The 22,166-nt window shown below is 57.0% G+C and overlaps 1 protein-coding gene across 1 annotated transcript; it reads right to left on the reverse strand.

The window, feature by feature from the left end:
* Nucleotides 1–627: 627 nt before the first annotated feature.
* On the reverse strand, nucleotides 628–18,628 carry Otub2 (OTU deubiquitinase, ubiquitin aldehyde binding 2). The gene is made up of 6 exons (XM_027931691.3): nucleotides 18,440–18,628; nucleotides 10,086–10,181; nucleotides 8,648–8,766; nucleotides 5,077–5,161; nucleotides 4,398–4,592; nucleotides 628–3,522 (listed from the first exon to the last, which is right to left on the reverse strand). The coding sequence occupies exons 1-6, from the start codon at nucleotides 18,440–18,442 to the stop codon at nucleotides 3,316–3,318; spliced, it is 705 nt and encodes a 234-aa protein (XP_027787492.3). The 5' UTR covers nucleotides 18,443–18,628; the 3' UTR covers nucleotides 628–3,315.
* Nucleotides 18,629–22,166: the final 3,538 nt, after the last annotated feature.

Here is a 22,166-nt window from a genome sequence, read left to right on the forward strand (position 1 = left end):
TAGATGCTTTTTATCTATTTTGATTATCAGTTCAGTCTTCCTTAAGGCCAAGGCAAAGCTTAAGTGAGGAATCTGAGGCTACGCTCAGGGCCACACAATAGCCAAGTGGGATTAGAACCGGAGAGCATCTGCCCTCTGGACACAGGGCAGGTTCAGAAAACTCCTTTTTTCTTGGGAAACAGCAGTGTCACCAGGGAATACACCTTCCTGGCTCCCAGTGTCAACTGGTGACCTGAGCAGGAGGAGAAAGCGCCCCTTTGTGGGAGGTCATCTCCTGACATGTGTCAGAGAGCAGGGGAACTCCACTCTCCAAATGAGGCAGACACAGTGGGGTCAATAAGCAGGTTTAAGGTGCCTGAGGAGCACCTGGGCCATGGGAGGCCTAAGGCCATTGTCATAGGCCAGACATAGATTCTTGAGAGAGCCAGCTTTCCAGGCTGTTCTCTCAGCTGGTGTGGAGAGGTTTGGGAGAGATCATGTGGGCAGAGCCTCCCGAGTGTCCTGGACCACCCATTAAATAAGGAACATTCCTCCTGCATAGTTCACTCCAATACAGAGCCCTGTAGCAGGGTGGTATAGCCCTTGGGGACATGCCAGGTACTCAAAATAAAGAAGCTGGGACAAAAGTTGTTTATGGAAAACATTTTAATGTTAGGAAACTTTTCACTGGCTGCCCAGGGAAGCAGCAGGGTATGACCTCTGAGCATTCACTGGGCCACAGCCCCTGCCTCCCACTACTGCTCATGGTGGCAGCGTGTTGGCTTAGACTTGTCTGATGGTTCCCCTGATGTTCCTACTGTTGGGGAAGCCACAGTCACTACCAAGGTGGCAGGTTTCCCCATCTAGCAGTGCTCTGCTCCCTGTGTCCCATGGGTAGAGCACCGACAGGTCAGGTGTGACATGTTTTCATATACGTGATTTCACCACTGTGATACCTGCTGTCTCTCTTGCAAATGTGAGGATGAGCTCAGAGAGGTGAAGAGACTTGATCAAACAACACAAGTGATGAGAGGCACAGCTGGGATTTGAACCCAGGTGTCAGGTTTTAGAGCCCTTTCATTTGTGCTTAAAATGGGAAACCAGCCCAAAGCACGCACACTGCTCCTCCTGTTGCTAAATAGTTCCCTTCAATTATTTCCTCTGGAAAAAAAGCATACACATGCAGTTGTAATTCACACCCTAAAAGCAACTTCCTTCCAGCATTTGGTCTGGAAAGAGGCGGCTCTGTGGGGACAGCAGGTCACCCAGGAAGTGGGGGTGCCAACCTGACACCATTCAGACAAACCAGGTGACCACATGGCTTCCTGAGTCTTGCCACGCCTCTTCCTCCCCAGTTCTTTCCCTGAGACAAAGGTCTGAGGGAAGATGTGGAGGCAATGAGGGCAGGTGGTTTGAATTTGGCCGGTGAGTTTATGTAAAAGGAGAAAACCAGAGGATACGACCACGGAGATGACATGACCTGCTTCTGCCAGACTGTGGGCATCCTGATCCTAACTGGCTGATTCTCTCCTAGAAAAGGGCCCAGTGCAGCTCTGTGCAGCTCACCTGACCTTGGCCTGGAAACCAAGGTCAGGTGAGCCACACAGAATATCACAGCCACAAAAGCAGTGAATTGGTAGCTACGGCTGGCTTCTGCTGTGCTTAAGAGCTCAGCTGGAGTGCCCAGGACCCATCTCACAACCCCCTGGAGCGGCCTGGGTATTAGCCAGCATCGTGTGTTCATGCCCTTCAGTGTGGAAAAGGACACCCTGGGATCTTGTCTGGCAGATGATACCAGAAGATACACCGAGTCTTGTAGTACTTGTCTTGGGTACTTGTCCTACCCAGAGCAGGGTGGGTTACAACAAATATAGAGATGACAGTCAGGTGGCATCCTGTGAAAGAGGGACATAATCACTTAGCTTGAGCCCGTGAGTCCAAATGCCAATGAAGGACAGTGGGAACCAGGGCCCACTTGGAACTAAAGCACCCCAACTCTGAGAATGCTGCTGGCTTTCATCAAGGCAAGAGTGATACAAATGTGACGATTGTGTCAAGACTTAGGAGTCTGCTGCCCAGTCCTGCGTAGACTGTCAGCAGACTCCCTCAGTAGCACCAATAGATTCTAACAAATCCCTGCACAATGAAACCTGTGAGAAAATGGCCTTCGATTAAATAGGGACCCCAGAAGGTGATTCTACACCCTCTGTCTCCCTGTAATCCTGCAGCAAACAGGTGGTTGGCAGCACCACAAACCAGCCAGTGTCATTATGCTCCACTGCTGGGGCGTTGCCTGCCAGTCTGGGGGGGGGACTCATAGGGGTCCTGGGGCAGCAGGGCGAGGAGCTTCCTAAGTGGGGGGCATGTCCAGGTGGACGAGTGAAGAAGCTGCTAGCCAGGGCTGCCAGGCCATCTTCACCAAGGAAATCTCCTGCCAGCGTCCACAGCTGCTCTTCTGTTCTCTCCCACCAACCCCTGGTCAGGCCATAAAGAAAACGGGTGGGAGGAAGGAGCCAAAGACTGCCTTGCAAAATGACTGTTCATCTGGAGTCCACAGCTGCAAGCTCCCCTTCCTTGATGTAATCTAGGACTTACTGGGGCTGGCAGGACACTTGCGGCTTCCTAGTCCCAGCCATGTACACACAGATTTGGGTGCAGACCCTAGACTTCATCTAGTCTTTAAAAGCCAGGCTGTTCTCCCCTGAGAGGTAGAGGGACTCCAACAACCTGAGTTTCATTCTGAAGGCTAAAGGCCCTTTGCTGGACTTTGGTATAAAAGTCTCTCTGTAAGTGAAGGGTGGGAAAACAGGCCCATCATGAATGGAAGGAACCACAAGGAAGCCCTCACCTTCAGTCAGCCATCCAGCAAGCCCAGCCTGACAAGACTGGACTGACCTTGACAGCTTCAGGTCAATCACCAAGTCAATAGCTGACTTGAGGTTTGCCTCCTGGACCTGGCAAGGAGAAACACGAGTTCCTCGTTTTTACACAACAGAATGTCCACACTGGCAGGAACCTCCTCCAGATGAACAAACAGGTCCAAAGAGGGCAGGTGACCCACACAGGGTCTCACGGTTACTGGCTGGCATGCGGAGCCAGGGATCCTAGCTTTCTGGCCCAGAGTTAGAAGGTATTTGATCCTTCATAAAATAAATACAAAAAATACACGAAGTTACCACCATCCATAGTGGGCAGGCCTCATTCCCATGGCTCTGCCCAAAAGGCTGTACATGTTCTAGTTAGAGTCCAAATCGCTTAAAAAACTGAAAAGCCGGCATGTTCCATTTAGAGTGCAGTCCCGTGAGGTGAAGGTTCCACTGCGTGGCCTAAAGTTAATCAATGTTTATCAGCTGCATAGAGGATGTTGTAGTGGGATGTTTTATAGAGCAGGTACACGGAAGGGACGGCGGCCTCGGGGAACACGTGGTGGTTCAGGGCGGTGTCCATCTCGTCCACATATTCCACTTGCAGGGCGATGTTCAGCGCCTGGGACAGGGCTGTGATCTGGATGTGGTCACATTCCATGGCCATGGGCTCCACTTCCTGCAAAGCCAAAATGAAAAACAAACCAGCTTAAGAGGGAGGCCCTGTAGAGGACGGGTGGGTTCAGCCTTGGCTCTCTGGGCCACGGTTACAGCCTCTGTGCTGGGACAGGATCTCACAACCATGCGTGAGGTAGGAGCTGACCTCACTGCAGAGGAGGCTGAGGCTCTAGAGAAAGCGACTCAGTGGGAGATCACTGGAGCTGCAGATGCGGAATTCCAAATGAGGAATCTGAAAAGGGGGCTGGAACTTTTCAGGTTGTCATCAAAGATTCAGGGATGAAAGGACCCTGTCATCAAAGGCTTCCAGGCCAAAGTGCTCAGGGAGACAGGCCAGAGGGTGGGTGGGTGAGTATCTGAGTCTGGATGCTGACGAGGCCATGGAAAAAGGCAGTAGAGGTGGCAGATGTGTCCCACAGAGAGGCCAGCTGCTACTTAGGGCCTACTGCTGTTGCCATGAAGAGTTAGGGCCTCGGGCTTGATCTTCTGATTTTTTAGAGACATCCAGATATTCATATAAAAATTACCCAATTGTTAAATACTGGCCCCTCCTTCAGAAAAATACACCGTTAACCAAAAACATATCTGGGGGCCAAGGTGACTCTGAGATTTTGTAAACAGGCTGGTCCAAAGCCCTGGTTTTCCAGGGGAAAATGCCCAGGGTGGGAAAGTGACTTGCCCTAAGTCACCTGGATCAGGCAGCTCCAGGAGGCCTGAGTGCTGCTGCGAACCCAGCGCAATTTGAATTGCAAGTGTAGACCTGACGCCCACCATCCCCTGGCCAGGGACAGTGGTGCTAAAGTTTGCAACAGATGGACAAGTGCAGAGCCCAGGGGCGGGGCTGTGTCCCCAAGGCCTGAGACCCTGGGGACCTACATGAGTGCAGAAGTCCTTGATGTCCATTTCCTCATCGATGAAGTGCCGGAAGAAGTCGGCTCGGTTCTTGATGAAGGCTGATGTGAGCAGGCGCAAGAACTGCACGATGTGGTCGGAAGAGCTCTGGTCGTTGAACACCTTGAGCAGGCTGGACACGGAGCCGTCCCTCTCCACCAGCTCCACCACACTGTAAAACTGCACCCCGCTGGCCGTCAGCAGGGGAGACCCAGCAGAACCCACCCAGGGGCTCCCTACGGGTTCACTTTGAGATTCTCGGGCCGTGGTAGGACAGCATTCTTAGAGTCTGCCAAGGCCAAGCAATGGGGTCAGTGTGTCAGACCAGAGGCGCTGCAAGGGACAGGCACAGGCCCCTCCACCACATGGGCAGGGTTCCTCCACCTCACATTCAGCGTGGCACAGGGCTAGGAGTCCTGGAAGCTGCCCCTTTACTAGTAGATGGGGACAGCAAGGAGGGCAGGGCACTAGGCCCCCTGTGCCCACACATGCCACCAGCAGGAGCAATCCTGAACCTCCCTAGGCCCAGATGGGAGGAGACAGAGGTCCCAGGTGCAGAGCTGCAGGTGCAGAGCTGCAGGCCCAGGGCTCAGCAGGGCACTCCTGCCCGCTCCACAGTGTGGAGGGCCCTGGCTCCCCTGCAGTGTGGCCCTGGTGAACTCACAGCATTGAAGAAGTTTCGGAACTTGTGCTCCTCAAAGCCGGCAGCCAGAAGGTCACTTGGAGTCTGTAGGACACGCTCTTTGAACCTGAAGGCCAGTAGACTGGGTGATTACGGGAGAACACAGGGTGCCACCATGAATGACCACTGCTCAGCCCATGCCAACCCCACACACACCGAGGGGGTACAGGAAGAGCACCTGTCCACCTCTCCAAGCACTCCACACTGACCATCTCCTGTCCCCACGTGACCACCCGGGAGTCATCTACCGTGCTGCAGTGGAGGAGGTGAGGGACTCGTCCCCCTCTCTCAGAGGCCTGCTGTCCTCCTCCTTGTCCCTGTGGCCCCACCTTCTCACTTCCATGCAACCTGCACTTGCCCCGCCCCCTCCATGGGGATCTCTGGAGTGACCAACACGCTTCTCTCATGGAATGCTCCTGCTCTGCCCATAGCACACAGACCCCCACACGTATGTCCCTTGGCACCTCACAGGCAACCCAACAGCAAGCCACGGGCCCCCACTGCCATTCCCCACTGGCACGTTCCTCCTGAAGCCCCTGCGACCCTCTGCAGGACACGCCTGAGGGGCTGCCAGAGCTGGTGTACACCCACTCGAGAGGGCTGAGTTTGCAGCCAGGTGTTCACATGGTCATTATTAAAATCCAAACGGTATAAACTTACGATGAAACACCACATACTAAAAAACAAAGAGGACAAATACTCAAAGGTCATCATTCTCTAATTATCTGGTGTCACCTATACTCATGAGGTCACAGGCCTACTGTGTCTGGTGGGCACACCGTAGGGACTACCGTGTGTGGTACCTTGGTTTCTTCCCAACTCTTTGCTGGTATTTACACCACAGAAATCGGCCAACTCCACGGATGGGGCCCCGCCCCACCCCCACCCTACAGCTATTAAACCCTTGCCAGGACCCCGTCACCGGTCACCGTCCATGGTCTTGCTCTGAGTTCTGCTCCTTTGCGGAGCCTCTCACACTGAGCCTGCCTGGCACCTGCCATGATGCTGGCGGGGGCAGAACAAGGAGCCCCTGCCTGACCCCTGGCTCCAAGACACACAGAGCTGACAGCAGGGACAAGGACAAGCAGAACCAAGGAACCGCAGGCTGTGGGGGAAGGGCTGCGTGCCACGCAGGGACCGAGTGAGGGGCACACGTGGCCCCTTGCCATGCTCAGTTCTCCAGCCCAGCTGCCTGTCCCCTGGGAAAGCTGACAAGGACCTGGGAAGCAGAAGGCGTCACAAGAGCCTGCCACTGCTGGAGAAGCTTCGAGCTGGGCAAGGCCTGGAGAGCCTCGGGGTGGGGGAGCTAAAACAGGAGTGGGCGTTCCTGCCAAAGGCGTCCTGGTCACTTCCGGGCCGCACACACCTGAGACCCTGATTTGACCAGGAGGTGCCGCAGGGGAGGGCACAGACACAGAGCTGGATTCTGCCCACAGCTCCCCAACTCCATCAAGCTGTGGCCTCAGGCCCCGTCTGCACACACATGGGCACCTACAGACCTCCGCTGCAGGGCTGCGTGAGGACAGGACTTTCTACTGCTGTGGCTGCTGTTGCTCTGCCCACCAGCACCCCCTCCAGTCAGGTCCCAGGGGAACTTGAGGGTCTGACCTGCAGCAGCCTCATGGTGGCCCCTGCCTGTCCCCAGCTGTGGCCTGGACACTGGCAGCGCTCCAGGAGGCCGCTGCAGCTCTCTGGGTCCACACATTTTGTCCCCGGCAAGGCCAGAGCACAGAGCTCTGCTCCTGGATCCCTGCCCCCCACTCCTTCTCCCCTCTGCCCCTGGGCCACCCACCCCTGAGCCCCTGCCTCATTCACTCCTCACCAAGACTGTGGGCTCCTCTCTGCCAGGCCTGGGGTACGTGGAGATGAGTGACCCGCAGGCCTCGCTGAGTGGGGCAAACCCTCGGGTTAGCTCCCCATCCGTGTGGGGGTCTCTGCGCCATGGGCCAACAGCATGACAAAAGAGCTGACACGGTGCACGCGTCAGGGTCTAAGTACTCACAGGAGCCGGCCACTTAATGCCCCACGACAACAGCAGGCCACCACTCCCTGGGGAGAGGGAATTACAGAGCAGACATGCAGCCTTCCTGGGGCACTATGGACAGGACGGTCAGAGTCGGGCCAGAGCCCATGTCTGGCAGTGTGACAGGTGCAAGCTCCATCATCCTGATGGACCCTTTGCCTGAACGCAGGTGGCAGTAAGGGGTTGGGGAGCCTCAAGGGAGGGTTTCCTGGGTTCCTGGAGGCCTGGATATATTTCCAACAGGGAGTGACTTGATCCCATATTTGTTTATGAAAGAAAATGCTGGTGGCCACTGGGCGCAGGGCCTGTTCCCGGAATACTGGTCTCCTAACACCCCAGTACCTGGGGAGACTCGCACTCGATGGCTCCCAGATGTTTCAGACTTAGCATCACCAAAATGGAGCTCCACAATTCCCTGCCTGCCCTTTGCAGCAATGGCTACTCCAGGCTAGCACGGGGAGGCGACTGGACCCTGTCTCCACCCACGGGCCACACTCAAGTCCTGCATGAACCTGTAGACACCACCTTCTCAGAAAACTAGAATTGACACTTCCCTCCACGGCCCTTCCCTATGCTCCTCACACCACCATCTCTGTTCTGGATCCCTCCCCAGCCATGCCTCCTGGGCTGTGTCCCCACCATGCCTCCACCTGAACAAAGAGCCAGCAGGTCAGGTCCCCACTCTGCTCAGTCTCTAGGTGGCCTCCAGAACATTCAGCTGAAGGCCACAACCCCTAGAAAGGTCCAAGAAGCCTTGTGTGCCCTGCCCCCAACTCTGCTCTGCATTGCACCCAGCCCTGGCTCCTCAGCCACCCTGGGCCTGATTCTTCCCCAAGACACTCCTCGCCACCAGGCACACCAAACATGGCACCCACATAATTCCATCTTCTCCCACAGGGCACAAGCCCAACGAGGCAGGGATTTTTGTCTCTTTCTCACAACTCTATCCCCAGGCTGGAGCTGGGTCTGCATGTGGTACCTCAGATGATGACTGACAAGCTGAGGGCCGGCATCCCGGCAGGAACAGGGGTGAGGGGAACAGCGCGTGTGGAGCTGGCACAGGCTTGGCTAGCATCACCCTGCTGAATGCTCATGGCAGCTCTGAAGTGCACTATACTGTCCTCCTTCCCAAATGGGGACACTAAGGCTGGAGAGGTCAGGACCTCTGCGGCATTAGCTTTGGAGGCACCCGGCCAGCTGAATACCTGGTCACACTCACTGGGGCCAGGCCAGCAGGGTGGTTCAGAACACCAGGGTAAGCGTCCTCTTCTGTGTTCCTCTCTTGTTGGCCTAGGTCACCAAGTACCCAGCCAATGTGACTTGCCTGGCTTGACCCAGACGTGCAGGGGTGCATGCACAGGGCTGCCAAGCTCCTGGAAGGTCACTGAGCTCTGGGCAGCCCTCGCCTCTACCACAGAGGGCAGCAGGCTCCCCAGCGCCAACAACTCGCCACCTGTGCTGCCCTCCAGGACAGCCAGGGCCGACCCAGCACAGAGAACCCAGGGACACACCACCCCACGACCCACTCACTTGAGGATCTCTCTGCTCTTGCCTAGCAGAGACTCCAGGTAGGCATAGCCCAAGGCCCGGTAGAAGCAGTTCCCATCCCCTTTGGTCTTGCGGATTGCAGTGAATCTTTTGCTGAGTTCCTGTGGTCCCGGGAGAGAAGGACATGAGGACATTTGCAGTAACATGTGACAGTGACTTTCCTCCTAGGTAACACTTACTCGCTCCCTGCTGCCCACCTGCGCTCATTCACAAATGCACAAATACACTGACGTGGCCTGAGTGTCAGGCATGGAGGACCCTAGCCTATCCCCAGGCAGCCTGCAGTAGGGGAGGTGACAGGTAGCTGAGTGATGGTGACAGGAGGGGTGACTTGGGGCAGGGACATCCACACCAACTGCAGCAATCAGAGAGAGCTTCCGGGAGGTGGGGGGTGGCTCGTGTCAGCAGACAGGCGTGGGCCAGGGGGTCAGCGGAGCTGCCGGTGGGCACTGGTGCTGCAGGTGGGAGGAGGGGCCTCCTCGATGCACACGGCCATGTGGACAGTCCTGCAGACATTCCTTGCAGGACAGAGGAAGGCCATGCCACTCCATGGGACTCTGCTCCTGGCTGCGAGTGGCCTGGATCCCCTTTCCTATCCCATGGGGCCGCAGTCAGGGTTCTGCCAGCAAAGCGTGGTTTTCAAGGGGTCAGGAACCCCAGGTCCCATCATAACGATGAGAGGCTCAGAGCATGGGCCACCTGAGAAGGCTGGTGGGGTGGCAGGAAGTGCCTGGCTCCTGCCCCGGGCAGTGCACCCTGGGGAGGCCTGTGGATCTTTAGCCACCCACTGCCACCACCCTGAGCTGCTGAAGGACACCTACCCCATGAGGGAGCCCTTAGCAGCTTGGGTCTACAGAACTAGAAGAAGGGTTGGGGGGTGGGCAGCACTTCCTGTCAGTGCTGGAGCAAGCCCACTCCACCCTGGTGAGAGGAGTGGAGGAATCTGCCCAAGATGAGGGGCCTTGCTCCTCCCTGTCCTTGTCCCCAGAGGGAGCCTCACAGCCCCCAGGAGGCTCCTTTTCCTGAGAGGTCCCCTGGTGCACTGGTTTTGAATACGACCCAGGAAATCAGGCTGCCCAGTCCAAATTCCAACTCGGCCGCTCAGGAGCAGGCTCTGACGGTGCCCTGGCTTCTCCAGCTGTGAAGTGGGGATGCACAGTCCCTGCCCTCAGCAGTGATGAAGCTTAGTGAGCGAACTGAGCACCTGGGATAGTGCTCAGCTTTTAAAACAATGTCTTTAAAAAAAACAAACAAACAAACAACAAAACAAGGCATAGATTACTTGCTGAATAATCTGGAGTGTTTTAATCGGCCCAGGAACCCAAACTAGACTCTTAGACTTCAAAGCAGCACCTTCTTGACCCCTGACTCCAGTCCATTCCATCTAGGACCACCCCCAGCCTCCCTGTCCCCTCCTCACCTGAATTTTCCTCTGATAGATCCTATTTTCAGGATGATCCCGAAGAATTGATAGAATGTCACATTTTTCTGATATTAGGTTGAAAGATGTTTCACTCTGAAAGACAGGGAAGGTAGAACTGCTGTGATGATTTCAAAAGCACCCGACGGGGTCACCCGGCCATTACCTGGTGGATGGCCTCTGAGCTTCCAGCCTGGGCACGTGGCCAGCATCCTAGATGCCCACCCGGACTGTCACAGTGCCAGGACAGGGATGGTCGGGATCAGCATGGTGAAGAGGTATCTCTGGTTCTGAGGAAAGTCACTTGTGACCCGCAGACTGACCCATTTTGTAAAACATAAAACCTCCAACCTGCGCCTCCATCCTGCCTGGACATTCGCTCAAACATTCCTGTACATCCAGCCCCTGCCAAGGCCACTGTCACACACACAGGTGAGAGCACCCAGGCCCCTCCACCCGGCCAGGCTCATATCTAGGGAAAAGCCCGTGATGAGGAGGCCCCCGCTGGCAGCAGGGGGAGGTCGAGAGGTGCCAGAAGGATCTGGAGATCTGGGGTCATGCAGCAGACATCTCCCCACACGGCCTCCGGCAAAGCTCACGCTGCAGCCCAGCTAAGTCAAGGTCAAGTCCAGTCAAGATGGACTGGCTTCCCAGAGCCAGGTCTCTCCAGGGCTGAGAACTCAGCGGGCGGGGAAGGGCCTTTTCCCAGGGCCAGGGAAACCACGGGAGAATCTGCTCTGCCAGCTTCCCAAGGCCTCGGGCCTCCACTCCTGCCTCCAACCTGCCCCAGATCCACCCTCACGTCACCATGAAAACACGGCAAGGGGAAGTGTTACTCAGGCCGCTCACACTTCCTGGGTCAAAGTGAGCGCTCCGGCAACCCAGGGAGGCCAGTGTCACACAGGGTACCCAGCTGGAAGGCGGTGCACCGTATTTCTGTAATGGAAACCCAGTACCCCACCAGTTGTGCCCCCGACCCTGACACCTAGCTGTCGCTCGGCTTGTCTCTCACTTTGGGCCTCTGACCACATGCAAGTGTCCTGTCGGCCTCATGGCTGACTCAGTAATGGGCACACCCCGAAGTGCCTCTGATGTCACAAACTGACGCCGCTGGGAGAAGCCTTCTGGGGTCGTGATGACTAGCCTGCCAAAGCTGCACGGCCAGGGCAAGAGTGGGGCCTTGGTGACACCTAGGGCTGCTCCTGTCCCCACAGGGACAGACTCCAAACTTCTGAGAACGACCTTCTCTGGCCCCAATTCCTACACCCAGCATCAGACCAGGGAATAGGCACTGGGACTGGGGCCTGGCACAGGGAGGGATAAGGAGTCTGTCGAGGGAACAAATAAAAGCCACCCTGCGGAGCCAGCCTGGGCTCCCCTGGAACCCGCACGTGTCCCTCTTCTCCCCTCCCCCAGACTTGGGGGGTTGGCAGCTCCCCAGAGGATCAGGGAGAAGCTGTCACCCCAGAGAGCAAGAGAAAGTCTTCCCAAACAGGGTCTGGGTGGGGGAGAGGAATCCTGAGTTCATTTCTAGAAGTTTCCATTCTATACTCTGCCAGACCTCATCAGGCCACATCAAAGGATTTCAGATCTTTAATTGCTGGTTTGCAAATAGATGCTGATTAATTAAGTCAGGAGGACAGCACCTGGGCTTGGAAACAGTCTTTAGCATCTCCAGCCAGGCCTCTGGCTCACACCTCTGCCGGCAGCCGCCCCTCCCCCACATCCCTGTCTGCATGCACCTGAGGGCTACCTGAGGTCGGGCTCCCCGCCATGCCTGTGCCACCCCCACCATCACACCCCCAGCTCCTGGCCAGCCCATCTTCCCCCTGGGCTGCAGGGACAGGGCTGGCTGGCCCTGGGCTGAGTCAGCCTCCTTAACCAGGCCCTGCCTCCAGCAGCCACAGCTGGCCTCACAGCCTGACCTCAAGCCACATCCCAGAAGAGGCTGGAGACTCCAGCCTCACCTGCCAGCAAGACAGGGTTCAGAACTGGGGCACCATCCCCTCTTAGAGGGTCCAGGTCAGTTCTGGAGGTCCTGGCCCTGCCTGCCTGGGGCTGGGGTCTCTGCCATGGGCTGCTCCAGGCACTAGAAGGAAATGCCCCTTGCAAACGTCTCATTGGGGACATGATATATGACACAGGTATGCACCGAGTCCTCAAAGCTTTCATTGATGAGGTGACGATCGAGTGTTTGGAAGCCTCAGGTGTAAGGACAACAATCAGCCTGAGTTTCCTGTTGCTGCTACAACAAACAAGGACAAACCTGGTGACTTAAAACAACACAATTTTCTTCTCTTGCAGTTGGAGGTCAGGAGTCTAAAGTGTGTCTCACTGGGCTGCAGGTAAGACGGGAGGAGAGTGGCTTCTGCCAGGCCCGGGGACTCTCCCGCTCTGCTGCTCCCAGCTCCTGGAAGCTGCCTGTCCCAGTGCGCCACTCCTTCTATGCATGGCTCTGGCACCTCCTTCCACCATCACGTCTACCGACTCCAAGTCCCCTGCCCTCTTTATTCTTGTAAGGACCCTTGTGACATCACTGCACCCCCTGGATGACTTGGTGTCATCTCCTTAATTCAATCTCATCTGTGACTTCCTCTCGCCAGGGCAACATGTCCCTGGGTTCTGAGGGGCAGGACGCAGACGTCACACAACATGCTCCTCCTCTGTTGCTTGGCTAAGAAGTTCTGTTAGGCCTGCAGCTGGGCCCGGCCCAGGTCAGCGCTGGCTGGCTCTGCAGAGCCCTGAGCTGGGTGCTGCCCCCTCAAGTGCTGCCTGGGCTCACGAACATCCTCCCAACGGACTCTGAGTCTATCTCCTGCCAGGCCTCACCCGCGGGCGTGTGGGGACCATGTCGCAACCTCTGGCTCACTCCGACACGGTCCCCAGAGACCTCTAGGTCACCCCGACACGGTCCCCACCGACCTCCAGCTCACCCCGACATGGTCCCCACACAGCCAGTGAGAGCTGCTAATGGACGGGGAATCCTAGAGTGTCTGTCCCATCCCAGGCTCATGTGGCACTCTAACTGCCACTGTGACAGTATTAAAAGGCAGGGCTCTTGCCCCATGAGTGGACTCATGCCCCGCTTGATCTCTCCAGCCCTTCCGCCCCGGGACTCCTCCACCACGTCCACACACAGCAGGACCCGGCCTGCTGCCCGCGCCCGAGCAGGACATCCTGGCTTCCAGACACTCACCAAATAAATCCCTGTCATTACAGTCACGTGGGCTGTGACACTCTGTCACAGCAGCACAACCGGACCAAGACGCAAAGTCAGAACCAGGAGTGGCCTGTCGCTGTGACACACACCTGAAAATATGGAGGTGGCCTTGGAACTGGAGAAAGGTCACGGCTGGGACAGTGCATGCGGGGGACCACTTCTGTGATGGTGAACGCAGCACCGAGGGCCGTTCCTGAGGCTCAGGAGAGGAGAGCCACAGGCAAGTCTGGTTCTCCGAGACTACTTAAGTGGCCATGACCAGGACACCGGTGGACCCCTGGACATGTAGGCCATGCTCGTGAGGTCTCAGAGGGTGCCGAGGAGCAGGGTGGCAAGGCCATCCTCACCATAAAGCGCCAAGGAACCCGCCGCCTGTGTCCGCGCCCGAGCGCCCTGTGGAAGGTGGGGCCATGATGAAGGGGCCTGGAGGAAGGAGCCCCCAGGCAGTGAGGCCAGGGCTGCGGTGGCAGGTGGTGAGACGCGAGGGCGAACAACCCACGGTGGAGTTCATAACTAAAGAAGTGGAAACCCTGCACCTGGCCAGCAGAGCATGAAATGTCCCCACAGGACAGCAAATGTAGGACTCGGCCAAGCCGCCCTTTTAGATGAGATCAGTGTGGATGGCTGGCAGGACCAGGTGCCATTCACAGAGACAGTGGGACAAAGAAGACCTGAGGCATTTCAAGACCTTGGAGGCAACTAGGAGCTAGGAGCCGGAGGGACAGCTGGGCACGGCGTCTGCAGCCCACAGTCCAGTGGAGCCCTCGCCTGGGTGTGGCTGGGTGGCTCCAGTGGCCACAGCTGTGGGCCCTGGCCCTGTCCACATGGGGCTGACCCTGCAGAGCAGAGGACGACGCTGCTGGGTGTAGAACATACCAGGACTGGCTACCCCTCCGTTCTCCCTCTTGGAATGGCGTGTCCGTCCCGAGCCTGACCGGGCACTGTGCTGGATGCACATCACCTGTGTGACCCACAGGATCACAGCAGGGACCTGCCCCACCCAGGACTCTGTACTTGAGTCTTCTGAGTTGGGATTGGAATGCATGGATATTTCTGGGGATGCTGGGACAGAATGAATGTATTCTATATGTGAGGACATGGGGTGTGGGGGTGTGGGGGAAGAATGCTGTGGTTTAGATGTCCCCTCCCAAGCCACTATCAAGTATGAAGAGGTGGCTTCCTGTCCATTATAATTACCTAGTCTATGATATTCTGCTACAGCATCAATGGCTTCCTCACTTAGGAAAGGCCTGAACTGACCATGAACTCCCAGCTCTGGACACATTTGGTCCTTGCTCACCTTGCTCTCCCTAACCTCCAGCCATGATGGCTTTTTTGTTGTTCTCCAATGGGAAACACTCATTTCTACCTTATGGCCTTTGCACATGCTGCTCCCTTGGCCTAGAATGCTCCTCTGCTCTTTACACGTCTAGAGAGGCCTTCCCAGAGCACCTGACTGAAGCTCCTCTCCACACCCCTATTGCCTTATCTTGCTTTACTTTCTCAGGGCATGATCTGATAGGTGGGCTTACTTGTTCAGCTGTGTTCTAGACAGACTGCCAATTCCATGAGGGCAGCACCGTCTAAGCCCAGCAAAGCTACAGGGTATGGCTGCCCAAGGCCTTGGGGGCCCAACTCCTGCCTCCGTGTGTCCAGGAGGCAGGACATGGAGTCGAGCACGACGATGCAGTTTGGATATGAGGTGTCCCCCAGAAGTTCCTGCTAACAATGTCGGAACAGTCAGAGGTACAATGATTTTATTTTGAGAGCTAGAACCTAATTGGTCCATCCTGGCTTGAGTGGATTATTGGGTGGTAACCACAGGCAGGTGGGCTGTGGCTGGAGGAGGTGGGTCACTGGGGGGGGGACACCCTGGAAAGGTGCATCTGTCCTGCAGCCCCTTCTCTCTCTCTCTGTTTCCAACTGCCAGGAGCAAGCAGCTCTCCTCCCCTGGGCCCTCCCCCATGATGTGCTGCCTCCCCTTGGGCACAGACCAACGACTGGACCATCTGTGGACTGAGACCTCCGGAACTGTAAGCCCCAAATAAACTTCTCCTCTCTAAGTTGTTCCCACCAGGTCTTTTGGTCGGGATGATGCCAAAGCTAACTAAAACAGAAGATCACTCTTTAACCTTGAGATTTAAAATCTTTCACATAATGACCATTGGGACTCCACCTGTCACTGCCGGATCCCCAGCATCCGACACACTGTGACAACCCAAATGAGTTGGTTGTGCCCCCAGAATTGCTATGCTGAAGTCCCAGCTCCCAGACCCCCGAATGCAACCTAACTTGGGAACAGGGTCCTTGAAGCTGTGATGTTAAGATGAGGTCACACTGGAGTGGGGTGGGTCCCTCATCCTATGACTGGTGACCTTGTGAAAAGGGGAAATGTGGACCCAGAAACGCCCGCACAGGAATGTGGAGACGGGGTTTGGTTGCCACAGCCAAGGAACCACCAGGAGCTCAGGGAGGCTCCTGGCACAGACGCCTCCCTAGTGTCCTCAGAGGGAGTGTGGCCCTGCACACACTTGATCTGGGACTTCCAGCCTCCGGAACTGAGAGAGGAATCGCCATTGTTCTGCACACCCAGTGTGTGGCGCTGTGTTACAGCAGCCCAGCAAACTAAGGCATAGAGCGAACCGGGCCAGCGGGTCGTGGACTGGCCCCTGCCACCTGCGTCCACTCACTGCAGAGACCACCCACACCAACCACCTCTTACTTGTCAAAAATGCTCTGGTCCCGCTGCAATAGGGAGGCTCCACGGCACAGCAGGAGGCCCTCCACAGCCGGCCTGGCCCCAGCAGGTTTCCACTCCCTCCTGGCCTTGCTCCCCGTCCGGTCCCTGGCCTACAGAGGCTGCGCACCCCTCAGCCCCTGCCTGGACCAGACGCTTCCTAAACACTCCTACGCATCCTCCAACGCCCCACTCAAAAGACCTCCTCGGTGAAGCTTTTCCCAACTCTCCCAGAGTGCACTGACCTCTCGCTGTGCCCGCAAAGCCCCCTCTCAGCCATGTCACTGGCTCAGGACTGCCTGGGTCCAGCCCACCTGGCCTACGGGCAGCGAGCTCCAAGAGGACCAGCTCTTGTCTCTCTCACTCCTGCCTAGCACCCGCCCAGAGATGGCGCACAGAGAGACCTTTGGGCTCACTGTTCACATCCAACATCCCCTCACTTATCAGGAACAAAATGCACCCTCAGGGAGCACGAGACCCCTCGCTATTTGCAGACCCTGCCAGTGGCAGCCCCCGTCCTGCCAAGAGGCTTCATGGCTTCTACCCAGGACCTTGCCTCAGGCTTCGCCCAGTGACTTTGGCCTGGAAAGCAAAAAGCAAAGAAGCTATCTTTTCTAAGGACATTCTCTTTTAACCACCACCCCCACCAGGCTCAAACACTGTAAACCCACCACCTAGCTCAGGGCCCAACATGGTGCCTGGCACAGAGTAGGTGCTCAATAAAATGCCAGGAGAACAAAAGAGAGCAAACCTGAACAGCCTCCAGTACTGTTCCTAAACACTGCCACCACCGTGACTCCCAGGCAGGCGTCCTGTGGGATTAGGCACTTCATCCCCTCCAAGGCACCCTCACCCCCAAGGGTAAGGGTCAGGCCTAGGTGCTCAGGTCCCCAGCTGCCCTCTAACTTCTGGTCCCCTGAGTCCGGAGCAGATGGGAGAGGAGTCTGCACAGCAAAAAGGTCAGAACTTGAGGCCCGGCCCCTACTGCCCCTGTGTACTCTGCTACCCTGTGGTGGCCAGAGGGCATGCCAGCCTCCAGCTGCCAGGTGGCCCAGCCATCACCTCAGCTCCTGCCAGTCCCTGGTGGGTAATGCAAAAACACCTGAGCCACCTTCCAGGACCAGCAGGGAAACTCTTGGGCACCAGGAAGAAGCAGGAAATTGGTGCTTCCGGATGCCCCAGAGGCCCCCAGCCACGCCCAGCATGAGGCCAGCGAGTCTGGGAGAGCCGGGCTCAGGTGCCCTGGCTGCCCACACACCCTCAGAGCACGCCTGGCCATGAGCAGGTTTTGGCCCCCGCCCCAGCCCCGCAGCTTCCTACAGAGGTGACCTGCTTTCCGCCCAACATGGGAAGAAGGAGGCCGAGCACAAAGGACCCGGCACCTCGTGCACACCTGTTTCCAGGACTCGCTTCTGCAGAAAGGCGGCAGCTGAGTCCAGGGCTGCCCAGGCTTCCCTTCCTGGAGCCCTCTCAGCAGTGCCCAGTCAGGGATATGCAAAGCTCCTGGCCCAAGCCTCTGGCTTCCCAAGGGGTGGAGGTGAGCTCCCCGACCCGGCCCCCAGCCCCTGCGCAGGGCTGAGGTGCTCTGGGTGGCCAAAATGCCCAGTCCCATGGCCACCTGGAAGTTGTGCTGCTGGGTTACACCAAGAGCACGGGACCAGGAGCCCAGAAGCTTCCACCCAAGTCCCATCCCAGTGGGAAAGCAGCCCCTCCTGCCTGGCCTGTGTCCCCACATGCTCAAGCCCTGGTCTGGCCTCTCCTGGGGCTCTTTCTGTGCAGACAGGACTCTGCTCAGGGGTTCTTCTAGTCGGCTTTCCCCTAACTCATGCCTCCCAACTTGAGGCAGCCTCTCCTAATTACAAAGACCTGTTGACATCTGAGCGAAAGTCCAGCCACCCACAGGGACAAGCACCTGGACCTGGCCACCCGTGTCAGCCCTAAGTCCATTCCTGGGGCAGAGGCAGAGCGGCAGGAGAGGAGTGGGTTTTGATGGCCGAGCCCTCGGTGGGTGGGGCTGTGAGCCTCGGGCGGGAGGGCTACTTAACAAAGAGGGGACAAACATAGCCCTGGAGCCCGCCCCCATCCCCACTCCACACACCACCCCTGCTCCTGTCGGGGCGCCTACCTCGCGACTTCATGGGCCACCTGGGGCCGATGTGCCAGCCCGGGGACCTCGGCCCAGCTGGGGCCCTTCTGCTGGGCATCCCTAGGGAACAGCGGGACGCGTACCGGGACCCCAGTACCCGTTCCGATTTAGTATTCCCGGGGGTGGGAACGCCGCGGGGACAGCGCTGGAGAATGACCCTCGCGCCGACCCCAGTCTCGCGAGTGCACATGCGCTCTGGAGGCGGCGACCCCGCCCCCGCACCCTTTCCCGTTTCCCCCCTGAACACTGACCATAGTGACCGGCGCCGTCGGGCCACGTCCCGCCCCAGCGAGGAGCGATGCGGTGCGGGAGGGTGCCGCGGGAGGCGTTGGTCGGCTCCACCGTTGGGTCGGGCGGCGGGGGCCTCGAGGGCGTGGGGGGCGTGCGGAGAATACACCCGACCGCTCCGCAAAGCAAAGGTTAGACCGCCACTGTGTCCCAGCAAGACACACGCCCTGCGATTGACGTCGGAAGTGAGCAATCAGAAGCCGGGACATAAGGCGTCACAGAAAGTGGGTGGGACTTCACGCGCCTTCAGCCTATGTTTCAGGGCCCATTTGACAGGATGCCTCCCCTTTTTAAAGATACAGAAAGATTTTTAACTAGCCTAAGAGTTAGCCCAACCCAAAGAAGACTAGGTCCTCATTTGTCAAGCCTGAAGGGCTTTTAACTAAAATAGCAAACTGCAGTCTCCTGAAATATTAGCTGGCCCTCATTAATTCATAAACAAGGTCTCATAAGTATAGTTTGCTCAAGATGAGACTAGACAAGCACTTAAGAAATATGTGTCCAATAAGGTCAAGACACCTGCCACCCCTGTCTAGCCACTAATATTTTACCCCCTTCCGGCTCATGAGTCAGTAGGTTGCCATGCACCCAATTGATGTTTGTTGAATGGCTGAATTTTCAGCATGGTTGACGCTGTGGCTCTGGAATTGTAGGGGTGTGTAGGAGGAACAGACGATGAACCAGGTGTGGGTGACTCACATTGGCAAGCTCATTATTACTGGGCCTCAAACGAGGAGCATTTGTCATTTGAAGATTCATTCACTTGACCCCTGGAGGAGCTACTGTGCTGGTGGTGGGGGTGGGGGTACTCCGGCATGCATACCCCAGGGCACACACCCATTTTACGAGTACAGGTGCCAACTTGGTTCTACTTTGCCATGGTGTGAAAGCGATCACATTTGGTAGAAATGATCCTTGGAGTTTTGAATTTTGATCTTTTCTGGGCTTGGAATATTCATCTGATACTGCTTTAGGATACTGGGCAGCTCCCGGTCCACCGTGATCAGAAGGGGAAATAAGGGAGGCTCTGCCGAGTGCCGGGTGGCTAAATGGGGTGTGTGTGGATGGCAGGTGTGTTGAACACACATCTGGCTTATCATCGTCTTGATTTCAGGTGTAACCCCATCATAAGGTGGGGGCATCTGTACTAGTACTTCCAGGAGACTATTCTCCTCCCCACCCTTACCCTGTGCCCCAGGCCCCAGGCTGGGCTTCTGGGCAGACCAACACCTGTCTTCAATGGGGTATCATACAGTGGGTAGGGACCATGGGGTCAATAGAAGCTGAAGGAGCAGCAGCAATAGCAGCTGTTTGCAGGTGACACAGAGCACTCCCTGTTGGGCAGCGTCCCAAACTCTGAAGACATATTATCTTACTTGATTTTCTTAGTTCATGGGGGTAGGTCCTGTTTTTACTATCCCTATTTTACACATGAAGACATGAAGCACAGAGAGATTAAGTTATTTGCCCAAATCTACACCGCATGCAAGCAATTTTCATTTAGTCCCAGGTGTCCGACTCCAGAGCTGGTTCTGAATTCGCTCTACCGGAGCCATATGCGTGGTGGTAGGAGATGTGCATACTCCCATGCGCTTATTTGCTTTTTGGAAAGTTTCTGACTTTGTGTTTTGCTTTGAGATGGGTCTCACTACATTGTCCAGGCTGGCCTTGAACTCCTGGGCTCAAGCCATCCTCCTGCGTCGGCCCTCGTAGCTGGGACCACAGGCTGGTATTTTGTTTTGTTTTGTTTTGTTTTTTTACAGCCAGGGAAGTGACAGGAGCAGCCCAGAGCTGCAGAGCTGCTGGGTAGGTAAGGCTGGACCCCTGGACTTCTGACTCCTCCTCCATTGCTCAATTCAGGATGTGTGAGGCCTCCCTCCTCCCCCCTTGGAGGAATGACTGAGCCAGGAGTGGCTTCATGGGGTGTGCTTTGGGGTATGGGTGAGACCATGAGTCACCTCAGTTTGCCCCCTTGAACGAGCTGCATGAATACCTGAGCCCCAGGCCCACTCCCCCCGCCCCCCAGCCCCGCAGCCCCAGGCTCCTCATGGTGTGTGGAGGGAGCATGGACTGGAGTCCACAAGGAACACTGGGACCCTGGCTCTAGGTTCTGCCCTCCATGCTGTGTGTCCTCAGGCAACTCCCAGGTCCTCTCTGGGCTTCTTGTTTCTCGTTCAATGAGCAGGTGGGACAATCTGGGTGGTTATAAAAAGTTTAATAGTAGTGAGGACTTCAAACAAAATGCCCTGAATCCCAATGTATGTGAAATGGAATCTTTCTTCCGTTGAAGCTCAAATGAACAAAGAATAGCGTCATCTCTCCCGACTCTGACTACTCAGGCTTCTTCCTGAGCTTGGTGAAGGGCTGATTAGAAGGGAGAAAGGTTGACCAAGCCTCCAGTCTGTCTTCAGGGTGGCTCAGAGTTGAGAATATGAGCAGGCTCTGGGGCTGCCCTGGGAGGGTCCATGGGTCCTGCCTGGGGTGACCCATGAATCGACTCCCCTCTCCCAGCACCCCTGCTGCCCAGCATCCAGGTGCCCAGTGGGGGACAGAGGCCGTGGCTTCACCAGTCCTGGGGAGAGCGAGGCCTGGGGTGTCTCGTCCTCCAGCAGAGGACCTGGCACCTGGCTGGGCCCCCCTGGGCTGGGCTCTGCTGTCCCCGTGTCTGGGACACACGGTCTGACCTCCTAGGCCAGCCATATGCAGGCATCTCCCAGGTCGGACCCCTCACTCCCCACGTGGCCCCAGCGCACCGTTCCTGTTCTCCTCCTGACTTCCCCACTCCTCAGGGAGCTTCGGAGGATGGCGTCCAGTGCCCACAGCCTTCCCCGTGCCTTCCCACCGCTCAGCACCTGGCCCTCCCGAACGCCCGTCTCACAGACTCTGCTTCTGAAATCCCACCTTCCTTCACCGTCTGCCTCCTCCCCCAGGAAGCTTTCCCAGACTGGCCAGCAGCCATGAATCCCCCACTCCACACCGTGGAGATTCTTGTCCTCTGAGTGCTGACTCCTTGACACTGTGATTTGGAGGGGACAGCAGACATGGTGACGATGAGGGTGGGCAGTGGCACCAAACGTGTGCCAAGTTGCCTTGGCATCACCGCCTGGATGAGTCACACCTCTGAGCCTTGTTTCCGCGTCTGTAAAGTGGGGTGCCCTGATCCTGACCCTGTACTTGGTATCCAGTAAGTGCCCAGTAAATGTGGCTTTGCTTGGTAGAGGCTTGGGGCCTGACTCTTGCTCACCCCTGTGACCAAGCCTGAGGGGACAGGGAACGCTGAGGCCTGAGAGCTGCCCTGTGACATTAGAAGGTGTAGATGCACAAGTGGCAGGAGGGAGCTCCTCGAGGCTGTGTCTGCGCCTGAAAGTGGGGGTCGCCCGCCCTCCCCCAGGTAACGAGGCGGAGCTGCTGCAGGGGAGGCTCAGGCGGCCACCCCGCACTGGGGGAGCCAGGCAGCGCAGGCCCCTCCTGGGCTCTTCACCTGGTGCCATTTCGAGCACTTACTGCTTGCTCTGCCCAGCAGCTGCAGGCTCCTCGTGCTCTGCCTGGGAACCAGGAACCCCTGAGGCAAAGCACTTCGCCCCTTGTGAAGTACAGGCCCTGCGTGGTTTGGAGTTTCCATGGCCACAGGTCAGCGCTGACACCCCCTAGCCATGAGCCGGGACTGTTGGGTCTCCCCTGCTGGGAGAT

Source organism: Marmota flaviventris, chromosome 2 (assembly GCF_047511675.1).
Source record: "Marmota flaviventris isolate mMarFla1 chromosome 2, mMarFla1.hap1, whole genome shotgun sequence".
Taxonomy (NCBI): Eukaryota; Metazoa; Chordata; class Mammalia; order Rodentia; family Sciuridae; genus Marmota; species Marmota flaviventris.